This window comes from Marmota monax, unplaced genomic scaffold, assembly GCF_021218885.2.
Source record: "Marmota monax isolate L192 unplaced genomic scaffold, Marmota_monax_Labrador192_F-V1.1 WCK01_AAM20220418_F8-fsc00046, whole genome shotgun sequence".
Classification (NCBI taxonomy): domain Eukaryota; kingdom Metazoa; phylum Chordata; class Mammalia; order Rodentia; family Sciuridae; genus Marmota; species Marmota monax.
In genome coordinates, this window is record NW_026692486.1 from 11142366 (window position 1) to 11158505 (window position 16140).

The window sequence follows — 16140 nt, forward strand, 5'->3', positions numbered from 1 at the left end:
TTAGAAAGCATAATTGAGCTGGAAATGATTTAAATAATAGGTATGCAAAGCTCAAAGGGAAGTGGTAGCTTCCCAAATATAATGATATTCTTCTGTTTGAAAGATAAAAGTGTAAAGAAGATATGATGGAAATCTATGAAGGGTACAGATGAGATAAACATAGACTTATTTACAAAATTTCAATTTGCTGGAATAAGGAGGCATGCCACTAGAAAGAGCTACATTAAGGACAATAAAATTACTGTTTTACTCAAAGAGTTGTAAATTTATGAAAGTAATGACTGATTTTAAGACCAGACATGTTTAGATAAATTACTGACTATCAGATCCATAATGTCAGTAAAGGTAAAAAGGTATTGGAAGGTTGGCTTCTATCCACTGAGTGTTAACAGGCTTGACCATCTCTTTGACATCTTTTGGTAAAATGAGACAGAATAATAGCCTAGGTGGAAGAAAGATCTTATCCAGAATAACAACTTTTGTTTTTTTATTTCAAAAGTTTTAAGATATTGTATTTAAAGTTTTTGAGTGTTAAGTATATGAGAATGTAAACACTTAGGATTTTAATGCTTTTACAGTTTGAAAGCTAGGTAACATCAAAAACAATGTGGATTTTAGTCTCTCCCATTTCTCAGACAATTATTCTAATTAAAAAAATTCAGAGGAGTCACAGTAAAAGATGGGGCTTTTCAACTTAACTTTATGATCAATAAAAACTATGCTTCTTAACTTTCACTTAAAATAGAAATTAAGAAGTACATCTTTAGATTTGACCCCTGTGGAGAGAGATTGGGGAAACTAAAAGATTCGGCAACATGTTGTTGAATTGTTTTCAAAAACATACCTAAAACAACAACAACAACAACAACAAATCCAGTGAAACATTGTAATAGTTGGGTAAAAACAAGGAAGAGCAGAACAGCAAGTCCATGGAAAGAGAAAGGAACATCCACAGAAAATACAATTGCCATTCCTCTAAAAAGCCACAGGGTGTCAGTCACACACCATGAAGAGTTGCTACACAAGGGAAAAAATGTTTACACATAAAAAGTGAAATTGAAGTGGCTGCAAGCATATTTTCTCACTAGTTTTGCCAAATCTCACACTTAAGCACTATAAAGGAGTATAATAAAACTATTATTTTTACAATTTCAAAATAACAACTCAGTCATTTGCCAAATGGACACATAGTTCAAAAGTTATATACTGATGCCTATTATATAATTATTCTCTATATCTTCTAAAAATATAAAATATCTCAATGGTAGTTGCCAAATTACAAAGATTTAGATGGAAAAAGTGGTTCAAAGTATCTTTGGGAGAGTTCTTGGAGAAATACAACATACACTTAAAGGACCCAATTCAACAAATAGACTCAAGAAGAGTAAAAAACAAGGATTATTCCAACCTAAATTCATTGTATTCTCTTAAAAAGTAAAACAGAACAAAATGTTAAGCCTAAAATTAAAGAACTAAATTCTGGTCACTGATTACTTAATGCTTTAAATTACAAAGAATAAGTATGATAAGCAAGTAGAAAAATCAATATCCTAAGGAAACTTCTTATAATCATTTCTTAACAGTAGTGTTTTTGAAAATGAATGTGAACTCAAAGTATTAGGAGAATGTTATGGCAAAATCTCTGGATTTTAGCCTTATTTTCTTTCTCCAAATTATGGATATAAAAAAATGTTTGTTAAGCTTAACTTTAAAAATAATTTAATATTTTATTTTTAAATGAAATATTTTTTAAAAAACTTTCCAACTACCTTTTGAGCATATAATTAAAAATTGTGTGACATAAATTGGCACAGATAACTACCTGACATACTAACTCACAATTATTCTCTTGTGTTTACCAAACAGAGCACTGCAATACCAAATCCACCTCATCTGCAGTGTCCTAGGATACCAATGCAAAGGACACAAGGATCTCTAGGGAGAAGGTGCTTAAAAAAGCAAGCAAGGGGAAACAAGCAACAAAATTTACATCTTCCATAAACATTCTCAATGTCCTCTTGAAGGGCAAAAGCTTTTTGTCATTAAAGAAAAAACTTTTAAAGGCCAGAGCACAGTTTTGAAATATGTGCTGCACAGTTGCAGACATCTGGTATGAGTCAGGAGTCTAAATGCAATCAGACTTCTAACTAGAAGTACTCATGTTCGGTGGAGTTTGGGTCTGTATACTTCTGCAGAGATGGGACCACTATTCCTTTGCCTTTGTCAAAAATAATGACAATAGATCGAGTTAGGTTGTGATACATGATGACAACTTGAAATAATTATCTCAAAGTGATTGTGATTCAAACAGAACAATTAAAACAAAAATTCCCTTTAATTTTATGGTTACAAGGTTATATAACAAGAAAATTACTCAATTATCTGAATATTAAAGCTAGATTAACTAATTTTAAAATTATTATAATTAATAACAAAAAATGTAATGACTGTTTATTAAATATGTGTGAGAATATGTATGTACACATGTAGAGATATAAAAAAAGACTGGAATAATATACACCAAAAAATTAACATTGGTTTTGGTGGTTTAAAGTTGTTTATATTTTTTCCTTTATCTTTTCCACACTTTACATAATTTCTACAATAAACATAAGTTAACTGTATCTTGAGAAAGATTTTGAAAGTAATTAAATTTCTACAAATCCTTCCTAGACAGGTATTAAAAAGAAATGGCATTTTCATATTGAGATTTGGATCCAAGTCAGAAGGTCTAGGAATCTTATGATCAGGATTTACCTTCAATATGGATTTCCCATGGCAACACTGAAATTGAATTCTTTTATAATTATTATATTTCATAACTAAGGAATAGATTTTATAGTTTTTATTAATTTTATCTCTTAAATTTAAAAAATAGTTAAGTAATTTATAACCTTCATGTATTCTTTCAACTTATCATTCTCTGCTTCCCTTTTATGAATCTGGAGCTGTAGTCTTTCATGTACTAGTTTCACTGCCTGAGATAAACGGTTTGCTTTCAAAGTATTTTCCTATAACAGAGAAAAAAGAACAAACAAAAACATTATTTGCTATAATCCCCAATACCTTTAATTTTACCACAAATGAAGACACTCTAAAAAGCTGATAAAAAGCAAAGTCCTGCTTTACATAAACTGCTGCCTCATTATATTTCATGTAAAATCAGGAGTTTTCTTCCCACATTTAATTTGATGTCTCCTAATAATTATCTTTTTAAATATTTCCATCTGTCCTGATAAGTAAAATTATAGGTATATCTAAAATGCTACTATTTATACCAAAATTCCTTAATTTGAATTCCAAAATTCTAAATCATGAGTCCCTAATTTGTAGTGATTTATGCCAAGTAACCTTACTGAAACACAATAAAACCCTAACAAACAAACAAACAAACAAAAACTTAAAATGGTGTACTTGATACGTAAATCTTGTAAAGTATATTAAATAATCTAATAATCTGAACTGTCAAAAAGCACTTCTTGCACAATTTCTGAGAATATGGAATCAGGATGGGAAGAAATAAAAAAATGCGACAATATTAAGAAAATATGATGAATTAAGATAAAAAGCTCAAAATTTGCTTACCTTTTCATTCTGAAACAAACAAGAAAGTTCTTGGATATAGGCCTCCTTTTCAAGTACCTTCTTCTTAAGATTCTTCAGCAAAAATAATGTAAGAGTCAGAAATTTCACAATTTACTATTGCTAATTTTATAAAGTCAAGTAGCAAAAAAGCAAAACAAAAATACAAAATGAAAAAAAACTTACAATATTTTCACTTTCATTATCAGTCAGATTCTGTAATAACATGCTTGGTAAATTGTCTCCTGTCTGTAAAGAAAGCATTTTATCATAAATGCTCACAAAGTATAATTCTCGACATAAAAAAGTAGAAAGAATAAGCATAATTCAAAAAATTCATATGAGCAAATACTATGCACTGTGCAGATTTCTAAGTTAGCCATGGGAAAGATTGTCTTAAGTTTTCCAAATAATTTTTGTCCATAATTTATTAATTTACTAAAATTAATCCCTAAAGAATATCTCAGGAAGTATAGGTCAATGACATATAAAAAAAAAACCCATACAGAAAAGCAGTTTAACATAATGCTATCTGTAAACAGGAATAAATTACACTTTAAATTCTAGCAATAAGAAATTTCTTAAGAAATGACAATAAATTAGTAATGGAATTGTACGTAGCCATTTAAAATGAGACCAGAGAAAAATATTTAGAGTCCCTAATTTGTAGTGATTTATTCCAAGTAGCCTTACTGAAATACCATAAAAACCTAAAAAACAAATAAAACATATCACTCTTGAGGATAGGGCTCCTGCTTGAGAAAGTGAAAAAGCTATGAATTTCTTTCATCCCAAAACACATCAACATGTATGTATACAATGCAAAATTGTGCACACAATTTCAGAGGGTTCGGTGTTTCATGAAATCTGACCTTGGACTCTGTAAGAGGTCCATGGAATTCAACTTTAGATTTCTTTTTATTCAACCTATATTTAATAAATACTGTTGAGAAAATAGTGGTTGTTATGATTTAGATGTGAGGTGCCTAGCAAAAGCTCATGTGTGAGACAATGCAAGTGGATACAGAGGTGAAGTGATTCGGTTTTGAGAGCCTTAACTTAATCAGTGCATTAATCCCCTGATAGGGATTAAGTAGGTGGTAAAAGTAGACAGGTAGGATGACCAGGGAGCTGGGCCACAGGGGTATGCTTTTGGGGTTTATATTCTGTACGTGGTGAAGGGAAGTCTCTTTCTGCTTCTTGGTGTAATGTCCTGAGCAGCATTCTTCTGCCATGCCTTTCCACCAAGATGTTCTGCCACATCTTAGACCCAGAACAGAAGAGCCAGCCATCTGTGGTCTGAGACATCTTAATCTTTGAGCCCTAAAATAAGCTTTTCCTCCTCTAAAATTGTTAAACAGATCTTTTGGTCACAGAAGTGAAAAAGCTAACTAAAACACTGATGATACAGTGTCAAGTGTAAAAATCAGGTTATAAAACAATGAAATAGTAGGTTCTCAGTTATTTAAAACACAAAAATAACACGTACATAGTAAAATAACAAAAAACTACACATATAAAATTTATTATAAAATACTTTTAGTAGTGACTTTTAAACAAAATAAAGGTATTGTGTCCATCCACAAATTAAAAAAATATATATATTAAAAAAAGTAGTACTTTTTACTGAGGAAATTATTAGTATTTCTTTGAGTATCTAAATTTTCTATAATTAAGCATGTACCTAAAAAAGTCACAAAAACTGTTACCTAATATTAGGTAACAATATTCAATATATTTTACAATTCTGAGAAAATGTCACCACAGTAAAGAACAAAAGAAAGTCAAGAATTATTTGTTCTATTCATAATGGCCAGGAAATAAAAACCACCTCAGTGTCCATCAACCAGTGTGAATGGATAAAGAAAGTCACACATTGTGTGACTATTCAAACATAAAAAAGAATGAAAGCCTATCATTCATAATAGCATTGATGACACGGGAGACCAGAATGTTAAAATGAAAGAAGTCAGGCACAGAAAGACATATACCACGTGACCTCACTCATATGTGAAAGGTAAGGGTTGATATTTCATAGTAGTTGAGAGTAGAATGGTGGTTAACAAGACATGGTAGAGAGCAGCCAGGATGTAAGGATGGGGAAAAGTTGATCAATGGGTACTAAGTTACAGTTAGATAGGAGTAATAAGCTCTGGTATGCTACTGCACAGTAGGGTGACTATAGATAACAATATTGAACTGTACAATTCAAAAATCTAAAAGAAAGGATTTTGAAAGTTTTTACCATAAAGAAATGGCAAATGTTTAAGGAAATGTATAGGTTTAAATGTTACGCAAAGTATAAATATAACAAAACATTACATTGTCCCCCATTAATACATAAAATTTGTTTTATGTATCTATATTTAAAAATTTTTTATTTTAAAAGAAAATTACATAAATATAATGTATATGAGATTAAACTCCAAGAATGTATATTTTATTGTAATCAAATAAATTATAAGATTCTGAATATAGAAAAAATATATTTTCTATAGAACATACTATTTTCATGCTTATAAAACATTAAAATAGGAGTTAGTTTAATTATTGCTATTTCAAACAAAAATTCAAAGAATTATTTTCACTTCAAATATATCAATATTTTAGTTTTTAGATAAATAACATTCACGTGAGGAATATCATTACTAAGTGGATGTTTAGTGTTGATGCCTTACTTGTTTGTAGTTGGTCTTTCTAAGAAGATGCTCTAAGGCTAGTTTTACCCGTTTAAACGTATCTAATTCTTTTGTTAATATTTCCCTCTGTTTAGAAATCTTCAAACTGGAGACAGAAAGATTAGCCTGATAAAATATAAGAACCAGACATATTATAAGTACCAGGTATACATTTTAAGATATGGCATTAAAGTAAAATACCCTAAAATATTAAGATTATTATCAAAGAACATTTTTCCTAGTAACAAGATCATTCTAATGCACATAATAATAGTAAAATTTGTTAACAGCAGGTAGGATCTGTTACAAAGTACATTACATTAAAATAAAAAGTAAAGGCTTAAACTCTAGAAGTATTTCAGTACTTATTCTAACAAAACTTACAGCATACACTCTATTTTTCTCCCTAACTCAAACCTCAGCATGTTGAAATTTTAAAATAGTTTTCTATTCCAAATAGCACTATAGAAATACAGATACATTTCATCTCTCTGAAGATTTTGGTTTTAAATTCAGTCTTTTTAGTTTTTTTTAAAGGTAATGAGGATTAAATCTAAGGCCTTGCCCATGTTAGGCAAACACTCCAGTGCTGAGCTACATCTCAGCTCTATAAACTAACTTTTGAGAAAAAGCTGAATCTCTAGTTCAAGGCAAGGTAAGTTGAATACCAAGATATACAGTTCACAGCCTGGCCTCTTATCTAGCGCATTCCTGAGAGAGAGAGAGAGAGAGAGAGAGAGAGAGAGAGAGAGAGAGAAAGAGAGAGAGATTTTCTTTTTTAAAGAAAAGTACTTAATGACACCGGAATAAAGAACACCGATAAATCCCATTGTGGGTATTAAATACCCACAAATGACCATACCTATTCAAGATATGAGAAATCAGTTAATGCATTGAATACTGCACTAGTTTTTCATTTTGTTAAATGTTCATAAATCAAATACTCACATTTTCAAAACTCATCTCTTCAATGGCATTTTTAAATAATGGCAAAAGTAATTCTATAGAACAGGTTGCCAACTCAGCTTCTTTAAGTGTTGCCCCCAATTCAATCTTTTCATCATTTCGGATGTCCTGGTCCAGGCTAATTACAAATGCATAAATAAAATTTAAGTTAAATCTATCACATTAACTGGTTATACTTTTTATATAAACATAGCATGGACTAAATATTACAGTCCTATAAATTTTTCTATAATATTCAATATTAACTTGTCATTTAAAAACGTGTGCATTTTTTCTATATATTTCTATACTTTTTCTACACGATGTATACACAGAAAGATAATTTTTAGAATATTTAGACATGTAAAACACAAAGATGACTAATAGCAGCATTTAACTGTGCTGTTTGATAATTATTCAAAATCCCTTTTCTGGTTTACAAAATGAAAAGTGTAAATATCTTTTTTTCTTCTCCAACTTCTTCCTTACTCCAAATTAAGAGACTTGTCTTTCTAGACCTTATTGCCAAATCTTTCCATGAAATTCATTGTCCTTCATAAAACTGTCCTTCATCAATGAATGAAAAAGCTAAACAAATGAAACACAAACTAAAGTTCTGCAGGTCTCCAAAAATCCTCCACATTTGGCTTTAGTATACATTTATTACCACTTGAAAGTGAAATATTTGATTGTTTTTGTAAGATTTTTTTTTCTTTTGGCCATGCTGAATTCAGGATGCTTCTCACAACCTTCATCAGCCACAAGATAGCCTTGACCTGTCTTTATCTATACACACTCAAAATTTATAAAATGGGTATACACAACTTTGAAGAATAGCCCAGAGTTAAAGGATACAACACTTTTGGAACTCCTAGAAATAAAGGGTCATAAAGAGGGGTTAAGAGAATTGGTTAAGTACAAAAGTTCCAAAACCATTCTATGAAATTTCGGCGTGTACAGATAAAGACAAATCAAGACTGTCTCCTGGCTACCAAGGATTTCATTTAAAGATGCTCCTAAGAAATGCTATATCACCATTACTCTTTAACAGGAAGGAAAATTTTGAGTCAAAAAGTCTAAAGGTTAGACTTTCAGCATAAAGAAATGCCAATAAAATTTAAAAAGTGCTTTCATATCACCTGATTCAAATGTATGATATATCAAGATCATTGTACTGTCACGTGCACCTAATTAAAACAAATTAAAAAAATTTTTTTTAAAATCAAAAAAAAAAGAAACTTTGAGAAACTATTTCACTTACATTTTACTTTTATGTAACAGAATTTATTTGGATAAAAAAATCTGTGTAACCACGTTTAAGGGAGTTTTTTCAACATTTATATATAAAATTCCAGGTGATAGGAAAGCACTTTTTAAATTTTATTGATAATATTTTCTTTTCTTCACAGAACATAATATAGTGACTTGTTAAAAACTTATGGCAGCTTACAGGCTATGTCACAAGGTAGATTTTCTTCTTAAGGTTTCAAGGGCCTAAGAAAATCATGGCTATAAAAGATATCTGTCCCTTATTAAAATGACAGAAAGTCAAGAATTATTATATATATAACAAAACAATGTTATTTTCAAACAAATTAAATTAGAAACTCAACTATCCTATCCATAATGAGAATAATGGTTATTTTAAGACTGCTGTTTTGGGGAATAATGATTCCTATAAATAACAAGTGCATTTCCCATTCTAAATCAGTAAAATATGATAAATATTTGTTACGGAGCAATATATTAAATGATAATGAATCAGTACTTATGAACTACATTTCCAGTCCCATTCTATTTACATTTATATTTTCATTTGCTTTAGTTAAGATTTACTTTACAAATTTCTAATAGGTTAGATTTTCATTTTTAATTGTGTTGTAATTTTAAAAAGCATAGCTAAGTCCTGCTTAATGAATACATCTATATTCAGATTAAATATATTTTAAACAATGAATAATAAATTTGAAGATAAATATTTTTGAAATAATATTGCATTTGGCTTAAATGATTTACATTGTGGACAAAAGATGAAACCCTGAAATCAGAATATTAGAGTTCCTCTCATAATGATGAGAATACCAGCTGAGACGACTTTCACTAGTATGTCGTGATAAATGTTCTTTCTCTGATGAACTTCTAAGATGGGAAAAGAATTCTTCTGAATGACTTCCATCATTTCTAGGCTTCTCCATAAATTCAGTAAGCAGATTTATAGATGGCTTCAATAACAACTTCACATAAGCTGAAAGCTAGGAAACATTTTAGTTATTGAACTTATTATTTAGTAGAGACTTTGTTATTACCCTATAAGATAAAGATCCTAATGATATATCAAAGAACATTTCTAAAGACAAATATCAAAATTATAACTGCTACTCGTGGTTAAATCAGTGCAAAATTGCATAGCACAATTACTCATCTGTTGCCAATTTTCACAGACTGTTTTCAAAAGGCCTTCTATTTTCTACCTAATTTTAAGAGTGTAGAAATCTTTATTAGTCTATTATTTGAAGTATTACAATAACACTTTCATCTAACAGAACTAGAAAACGGATATACAAACTGGATTAATTATCATCTTCAGTTCCATTAGGCCCATCTAATAAGAAACTTGTTATGCCTAGAACTGTGAAAATCCGAAAGTATTTCCGATACTAGTTGAGAAACAAACAAGCAAGAAAAAAGAGACAGGATATTCTTTTGACAGTAGACCTTTCAAAACTTAATTTATTTATTCTTATTCTCAGCTTAATCTAGGATAGTTTTTGGTAATAATGAATACATAGATGTCAGTAGTTCCAAACTTCACTAAGTTATCTAATTGTTTTCATTCAAAGTTGGAGGTATCATTTAAAAAATTTAAATGTTGGGCTGGGGATGTGGCTCAAGCGGTAGGGCGATCGCCTGGCATGCGCAGGGTGCTGGGTTAGATCTTCAGCACCACATAAAAATAAAATAAAGATGTTGTGTCCACCAAAAAAAAAAAATAAAATAAAAATAAATAAATAAATAATACAGAAAGTTGAAATTGACAGAAAGAATGGCTGATCTGTAAATACAAAGCCCAAGTTCTCTGCTCCTTCCCAAAGTATTGCCCTGATTCCTCTAACCCATCAAGATCCCTAAACAACTAATAATATTTTCAAAGTCACATAGTTTAGAATTTAATTGCTCCATAAGTGCTCATGTTTTTAAACTTTCTACTAACTCTCTGAGGGTAAATATCATACCCATCACCCTCTGCTCTGAAAAATTACCTAACACTGTAGGCAGCATAGGTTTAGGTCCTCAAATACAAGTTAGGGTAACCAGATCATAGGACACTTTTGAAATGAAAGCAGCTGACAAGAGCTAAATTACTCAAAAGAAGATGGAACCAAAGATGTTCAGAACATTGTCTAATCACAAATAAAGTCAGCATCCTATACCAGATAATCATTAAGCATTTTTCTTTCCTTCAAAGCAATTATAATTGCTGCCATTTACAGCACAGTGCCTGACCTTATAAACATAATCTCTCAAAAAGCCTCATAAAGTTGCTATTAACATCCAAAGTCTACAGATTAAAAAAAAAAAAAAATCAGTCTTAGAATGGTTAGCTTGCTCCCCAAGACTACTAGCAAGAAATTGCTAGAATTCTGTTTTGAACGAAAAGCCTCAAAATGCTAACATATGAGTAAACATAAAAATCAACACAGCAAAAAATACAAACTTGCCTTAATTCCGTCAGATTTTAATTCAATTTGTATCCAAAAGATGAAAAGCGTTCTGTACAGGGAAATAAGGGATAAGAATGAGCTACTTGAAGGTACACACTACAAATCTAAAGAGCGAGAAGCAGTAACTAGACTACTAAAATCCAGTGTGCTAGAAGTTGTGAAACGGATTCATGGTGTACCACAAAAAGCCAAAGGACAGTGAATGTCAACTGGCAGGAATCTGGGAGACTTTCCAAAGGAGATGCAACCTCAGCTGAGTCTGACAAAACAAGTGTGAGTTGACCAAACAGGAGCAGAAAAGGCATTCTGGGTGGGGGGGTCCAACACTGGAAAGAGCAAGAAAATACCACAAATTCTCATTCTTTTGTGGAAACTAAAAAGTCAATCTCAGAAAAATGAAATGCTATAGTAGTCGCTAGAGACTAGGGAAGATAAGGAGGAATGGGCACAGAAACGTTAGATAAGAGACACCAAAACACAGGAAGAACTGGTTGTTTTCTTATAGCACAGTAGGATAACTGTTATTTATAATGATTTATGATATATTTCATAGTAAGAATATAAAAGTTGTAACATATAGAAATGGTTGATGTTTGAGGAAATCAAAGTGCTTATTACCCAAATTTGGTCATTACACACTGTATACATATATCAGATTATAGTACTATATCCCACAAAAATGTACCGATATAATGTCTGTTATGGTTTGCATGTGAGGTATCTCCCAAAAGCTCATGTGTGAGGTAATGCAAGGTTTAAAGGAGAAATGATTGGGTTATGAAAGCCTTAACCCAATCAGTGAATTAATAACCTGATAGCATTAACTCAGTGGTAGTTAAAGGCAGGAGGGTTGTGGCTGGAGGTAAGACATTGGGGGCATGGTTTTGTGGCACATATTTGTACTTGGCCAGTGGAGCATCTCTGCATATCTGTATCTCTCTCTCTCTCTCTCTTTCTCTCCTTCTCTCTTCTCTCTCTCTCTCTCTCCCTCTGCTTTCTGATCATCATGGGAGCTGCTTCCCTCCACCACACTCTTCTGCTGGAGCCCCAAGGAATGGAGCCTGCTGTCTGTGGATTGAGACCTCTGAAACTGTGAGCCCCCAAATAAACTTTTCCTCCTCTGAAATTGTTCTGGTCAGGTCTTTTAGTCACAGCAGCAGAAAAGCTAAAACAATGTCTAATAAAAATAGTAATAAAAAGAGCTAGAAACACGAGGGACCATGGCTTGTAAGAGGGAAAGGGAGAAGACACGAGGCTGGATACACTAAATGGGGTGACTGCTAGCCAAGCTCAAGAGCTCAGATTTTTTTTTTTTTTTGTTTTTCCTTAAAAGGTAAGAGACTATGGGCTGGGATTGTGGCTCAGCAGCAGAGCACTTGCCTGGCACATATGAGGCACTGGCTTCTATCCTCAGCACCACATAAAAATAAATAAATAAAATAAAGGTATTGTGTCCATTTACAACTTAAAAAAAAAAGGTAACACACCATTAAATATATTTAAGACACTTGTAACATTATGCATCAGATGAGAGATAAACTGCTTTGAAATGGCCTCTCCCCAACATTCAGTCAGAGTCTGATAACTGTTATTTTCAGTAAATAACAGGCATCATTCACAAGTCACCTAAATTCAGAGCTACCCATGGAAGACCACGTTTACTTTAATTATAGCCACCCAAAAAATGATCATTATTGGCCCCACTTTACAGATAAGGAAAACTGAAGTCAAGAAGGTTCAGTGACCCGCCCAAGATCACTAGGCGGTTAAATGGTAGAGCTGGAACTGAATGCAAGTCAGCCTCTAGCACTTGCCATAAGCGAGAAACCCACCAAGGGATGGGACCTAGAGGATCCTGAAGAAGTAATTATTTCCTGAGGCTACCAGAAATATGTCTCACTTTTGGAGCTTCAGAGCTTTCCACGATCTGGCATAAAATTTGAAGGGCACTTAAAATACAGCCAAATGATTTCTGAAACAAACAGGGCTATTCCCGGGGACCCATTCTGCGCCAGCCCGCCTCGCACTAAGATCTGCTACCCTTTCTAGGAGTAAAGTCTCGCCGCCCTTTCCCTGAGGAAAGTGGAGGGTAAATGCAAAAGCAGATTAAAATCCAGCCAGGGTGAGGGCGAGGATTTTCTCTTACAGGACCCCACTCCGCCCCTCAGACAGTCAGGAGTCCAGTCAAGTTTCCCACACAGACCCCCAGGGCGCGCCTCAGCCGCCGCTGCTGCGTTAGCACGTCGCGGTGACGTCATCCCGCCGCCGCGGTGAGAGGGTCCGCGGGGGCTGACGCAAGTGTAAAGCTCGGCCTACGTACCTATGCTCCTCAGCTCCGGATCAGCGAGGAGGGAGCAGGAGGCAGGGAATAGTGGAGTGGCTGGAAGGCTAAGGAGGGGGAAGAATTCCTAACACTGCTTACGGCGGAAGAGTGCCGCCGGGTGCTAAGGCACCAATGCCACGCTAGTAACCGGCAAGCGGCTTCTTTGGCAACGGCTGCACCGCCCCTTCCGTCGGGACCGCAGCCGATTGGCCCGAGTTCGCTAGCGCCTTGCCCGCTGCTATGGCGGGAATGAGGGGGCGGGGCCGGGGATGTGCTTTGTTCTGCCTTTGTTTCTCGCTATAACAAAAGCTTTTGTTTTCTGGAAAGGACAGGACTTGTGTTTAATCACCGAAAATCTTAACAGCTCATCTGGGAAAGGAAATAAAGCCAATTTCGAACTTTCAGACACTAGGATGGAAGTGCCCAGCTTTTGCTTAAAAGCGGAGATTTCAAAAAGCTAAGGCAACTGCTTTTAAAAGAAACCTCGTCTAAAATAAATGGAATCGTTTGGCCAAAAACCTTACCTGGGCCTAAGGTTTTTCTCTGTTAAATGAAGGAGCTGCATTGTGTTCTTCAAAATGCCTTCCAGCTCTCATTTTTTTTTTTTTAATCAGCGCAACAGCCAGTTGGTATGATTTATAAACTCCTGAACAAACTGAACAAGGTTTTATTGAGAATAAAAATTTCACTCAGTGCTTCTATTTCATGTTCTAGTTATGAGATTTAGGCCTACATATTCATAAGTAGAGCAACTATCAATTGAACCGTTTAACCATTCTAATTATTGATTTTACTAAATAGTTCCTTTTGATGATACCAACAATGCCTTCTTTTCCCCCAGCATTGTGATTGTCCAGCAAAAAGATCATGAGAGTTAAAATTTAATAATGTGTAATTTTTATATGTTTGCAAATGCTGAAAAGTTTCTGGGGATTGTGGTTTAAACATCTACTCTTAGCAATAATGTACTGTGACCTCTGGCAAACCAACTAATTTCTCTGGGCCAATTTTTTCAGTAAAAGAGGGGAGGGGTCCAATGGACTTGGGATAAAGAACAATTCTACTTGGCTTTTCAGTGCTAACCTAGGATTCTAGCTAACCTTGCTAACTTGAAAAAAAAATGTAAACAAACTCCACTTGTGAAAAATGCTTAATTAAATGGCATTGATTTTAGATGTAACTAACTTTAAAAGACATCTGTGAGGAAATAGTCACAAAATCTAAAGTTAGACTTCCTAATAAATAAGTTCCATTGAGGGTCAAATTGACTGCTTTAGCTGATTGTCCAAGCCAAATAAATGTGGCATCGTTGGTCATCTAAATTTGTTCTTAAAAATTTGATTGGATAGTGAATTTGGGGGGAATGATTTCTTACTGTTATTAAATGGGAAAAAAAAGTAACCCATTCTAGCCCATTTCAAACACCCTTGACCACCTGTCAAAAAACGGTAAGGAAAAATATGGAAACGTTGGGCCAGCATACTTTTCTATGTAGGGTCAAATAGGAAATATTATAGATTTTGAAGATTATATAGTCCTTGTCATATATGTAACACTACATTGTTGCACAAAAAAGTCATACAGGATACATATGAGTTTAGTTGTGTTCCAACAAAATTTTAATTCCAAAAATAGTGGGCTACATTTGGCCCACAGGATATAGTGTATCAATTCCTGATATAAAGCATGTAAAACATCAAGTATTCAATAAACATTGAACCCATTAGTCATGTTTGAGTGTAGTATGCAACAGTATATCCTATTGGATGGAAATTGTGATTTCCCTCCTAATGGTTAATTGTTTTATCAGGTTTTTCACTGCTGTGACTGAAGACCTGACCAGATCAACTATATAGGAGGAAAAGTTTATTTGGGGGCTCAGGTTTTCTAAGGTCTCAATTCAGACAGTCAGCTCCATTCCTCCTGGCTGGAGGTGAAGCAGGACGTCATGGCAGAAGACAGTGGTGGAGGGAAGCATCTCAAATGATGATCAAAAAGTAGAGAGAGACTCCACTCACCAGATACAAAATATTTACCCCAAAGGCATACCCGCAATGACCCACCTCTTCCAACTACACCCTGCCAGCCTTCAGAAACCACTCAGTGAATTCAGTTAGGGGATTAATTCACCGGTTAAGGCTCATAACCCAATCATTTCTTCTCTAAACCTTCTTTCATTATCTCACACATGAGTGTTCAAGGGAAACCTCACATCCAAACTATGACAAGCAACAAATATGTAAAAATAACAAATTTGTTAAGATATTTGGTGAATTCAAATAATACTTAAGCAAAATAAAAAATCAATTTAAATATGGTTTGGTAATGTGATAAATTTTCAAAAGATGGCTTCTGAACAACTCCAGTCATTCCTGTATATACATTTCCCCTTGCTTTGTAATTGCCAGTAGAATATGGTAAAAAGTGATATTGGACCAATTATAGATGTAGGCATTAAGAGGCCTAGCAGGTTCTACTTTCTTCTCTTGGAAACCAGTTACTATGTAAGAAATCCAGTTAATATGGAGCAAAACCAATCAGATTCCACCTGTTAACAGATACCCACCAGAATGACCAGGTTTGTGAATCATAGATTTTCAGGGCACAGCCATATCCCTACCTGAATGAATCTATATGAATGACCTTGGCCAACACCATAGTCTAAAGGGAAGCAAGGTGATACAACTTTCATTTTGAGAAGATAACCTAATACATCCCAGACCACTTAACCATAGTAAATTCATTGAGCAGTGCCCTGGATTTTCATAAAGTTTATTTCTCATTATCTGAATTGCATATACTCTTTCCAAAAGGTTTTTGGTTTTCTGTTGTTGTTAACAAACTTAATAATTTAAAACAACAACCATTTTATTGTTCACGATTCTGTGTT

At 33.5% G+C, this 16140-nt stretch overlaps 1 protein-coding gene across 5 annotated transcripts in view; it reads right to left on the reverse strand.

Annotated features, from left to right (window-relative positions):
- Positions 1-13403, reverse strand: part of Odf2l (outer dense fiber of sperm tails 2 like) — a 38633-nt gene extending 25230 nt beyond the window's left edge. The window contains exons 1-8 of one of the 5 annotated variants that reach the window (XM_046443279.2): positions 13248-13403; positions 10925-10976; positions 9288-9457; positions 7209-7344; positions 6261-6386; positions 3769-3831; positions 3586-3657; positions 2895-3011 (exon numbers count right to left, since the gene is read on the reverse strand). In XM_046443279.2, coding sequence (XP_046299235.1) covers positions 2895-3011; positions 3586-3657; positions 3769-3831; positions 6261-6386; positions 7209-7344; positions 9288-9400 — 627 coding nt within the window. In that variant the 5' untranslated portion in view covers positions 9401-9457; positions 10925-10976; positions 13248-13403. Of the gene's footprint in view, positions 1-2894; positions 3012-3585; positions 3658-3768; positions 3832-6260; positions 6387-7208; positions 7345-9221; positions 9458-10924; positions 10977-13247 lie in introns of all 5 variants that reach the window. The other 4 variants (XM_046443277.2, XM_046443281.2, XM_046443280.2 and 1 more) reach the window with 4 other exon arrangements.
- Between the last annotated feature and the right edge of the window lie 2737 nt (positions 13404-16140).